Genomic DNA, 2,540 nt, shown 5'->3' on the forward strand with positions numbered 1-2,540 from the left:
AAGGTTGTTTGAGAAATGTAGAAAAAGAGAAATCTATGCATGCACATACCTTTTACTATATGTCATAGGAGATAATATGTTGCGATCTTACAAGTGCTTTGCTTTTTCCAGAAAAGTGATGTGGCAAGCTAGCTTTGTACTTGCCCGCTGCCATGTGGCCTTTCTAAAAATCTATAAATCTACAAGGCTATAACTCTCAGAAACACTATTTACTGCATTTTGAGGACCAAATTCAATGAATACATTTTTTGCTTTTGTTACAAAAACAGAAAAGCCCCCTTGAAACACAACATAGAGGCCCAAATCACAGCATAGGAAATACACCGGCCACACTACCGTGCACCTCCCTGGCCGGGATACCCCGTAGTGGGTTTTGGCCAGTATCGATATAGATATAGATGCAAATCACAGCGTAGTGGTCCCCTACACTCAACTGTGCTGGAGAAAAAACAACAACACTAGATACATCAACCTTGAAGAATGATGGATAGCAGTTGTGAATTTTAAAAAAATAACCATTATAAAGTGGTTTTATGTAACCTTGTTTCTTGGAAAGTGATCTTTCCAAATGGAAATGGCTCAACCAAACTCAGGACAGGAAATGCCTCAGTCCTACATGTTTCCTTTCTGATAAATATTCATGATTTCGGAGACTGAGAGGAAAGAAGACAATACTGTACAGATCCCTTATTTGTATCTTTGACATTTAGCAAGGGATAAACCCCACACCCACACATGCATGTTTCTATCCCGGATAAGAGCGTTTGTATTTCCTTTGGGTTAGTTATAGAAGTTCAAGGGACAGTTTTTGCATTGTCCTTGACTTATGCAGCTGCTCACTGTATAAAAGGGGTCATTATCCTTGAACTTGAAGACTAAGTTTTGTGATACTGTAAATTGGAAAATATTTGCAGTGGTTTTAAATCAGTGACCTTCATTTTCAATACTGTCCAGTCTCTTTTCATACTCAGATATGTAGGAAACTGATTTAGTCTTTTGAGGCCACTTTTTGACATGTCACATACAATTGTATATTTAAAAACTTTTTTGTACCGGATGCTATTACCTCCATGAAAATATGAGGCATTGTTTTGGTGTGTGTACGTGTATGTGTGTGTGTGTAAGTCTGATATTTATCGTTATCAAAACGTTACCTCTGGATGGATTGCAATGATATTTCGTACGTGGGTAAGTGTTGGGAAGATGGTCCCCTGGTGTCTGACCTTGGTACTGCAGCAGGAATTTGTTTTTGTACCTTGTACTGGACATGATATGGTCTTGTTCCTGTTTTTTTTAGGTCAGTTTAAGCAGTGTTTCACCAACATACATGTAACTAATGAATGACTTGATGGATGGATCGGTTTTAAGTTTGGTTTGTTGGTATGTTCTGACAAGAAATGAAAATGGTAACATTTTGGTCCCCCTGGTGGCTTTCCTGCATGCTGCAGTGGAACTTTATATCTTTTTTTGTTTATGCCCAAAACTGAAGCAACTGTATATGATTTTGGACGTCTGACCGTTTCCAAAATCATATCCTTGAGCAACTGCTTTTTAGCGTGTCTTATTAAATGGATGTCTTACCTTTATCAACGTATCTTGTTTTGTTTTGTGAATGACTGAAACATTTATCAGAATCCTGACCATTGTTGTTTGCCCCTGCAGGAGTTGTACTCCATGATGACAGACAAAGAGGAGGTTGTCGTGGCCAAGTACAACTACGAGGCCCAGCAAGACCAGGAGCTGAACATCAAGAAGAATGAGCGCCTCACGCTATTGGACGACACCAGGTCGTGGTGGCGCGTACAGAACGGCAAGAACCAGGTGGGCTACGTGCCTTCGAACTACGTCAAACGTGAGAACAGTAAGAAGGGGAAATCGATCAAGGGTATATTCGGAATAAAGAACAAAGTGCAGCGGAACCCCAGCGATAGATCGGGCAAACAGGAGGCGGAGCCGTCGGTGAGAGGACGCGATTCGCCGTCGGAGTCGCATCAACTTGACATCATGGCCACGGTGAAGTTCAACTACACGGCCGCCAGGGACGACGAGATTTCTCTAGAGAAGGGAGGGAAGGTGATAGTCATGGAAAAGTCTAGCGACGGGTGGTGGCGGGGAGAGTATAACGGAACGGTCGGTTGGTTCCCGTCGAATTACGTCGTGGAGGAGGCGGAAGACAGCGGCGACGGCGTGAAATCCACGGGTACGGTGAAAGCGAACGCGGCGGTTACGAACGGCGCCGGTCCCATCATCTGTACAGTCAGAACTTTGTATCCCTTCACGTCGCGAAACGAGGAAGAGTTAAACTTCGAGAAGGGGGAACACTTGGACATTGTGGAGAAGCCCGAAGACGACCCGGAGTGGTGGAAAGCGCGAAACCGGCAGGGCGAGACGGGACTGGTACCGAAAAACTACGTGCAGGTTGACCCGGAGGCGCAGCCGGTTAGTTTCGACGCGGTCACGGGGATTACCACCCAGTTCTCCACCACTTCTCTGAATTCCGCCGTGCCATCGCCCGCACGACATCCGCCATTCCCGACAAA

The 2,540-nt window shown here is 44.4% G+C and overlaps 1 protein-coding gene across 1 annotated transcript in view; it reads left to right on the forward strand.

Moving 5' to 3' along the window:
- The window catches only part of LOC118427244 (cytoplasmic protein NCK2-like), a gene marked incomplete in the record, with an annotated part of 11,745 nt that overhangs the window by 3,197 nt on the left and 6,008 nt on the right, over nucleotides 1–2,540 (forward strand). Inside the window, 1 exon segment of the mRNA XM_035836898.1 lies at nucleotides 1,663–2,534. Within this exon segment, the coding sequence (XP_035692791.1) occupies nucleotides 1,663–2,534 (872 nt within the window).

Source organism: Branchiostoma floridae, chromosome 12 (genome assembly GCF_000003815.2).
Source record: "Branchiostoma floridae strain S238N-H82 chromosome 12, Bfl_VNyyK, whole genome shotgun sequence".
In the NCBI taxonomy this organism is placed as follows: Eukaryota; Metazoa; Chordata; class Leptocardii; order Amphioxiformes; family Branchiostomatidae; genus Branchiostoma; species Branchiostoma floridae.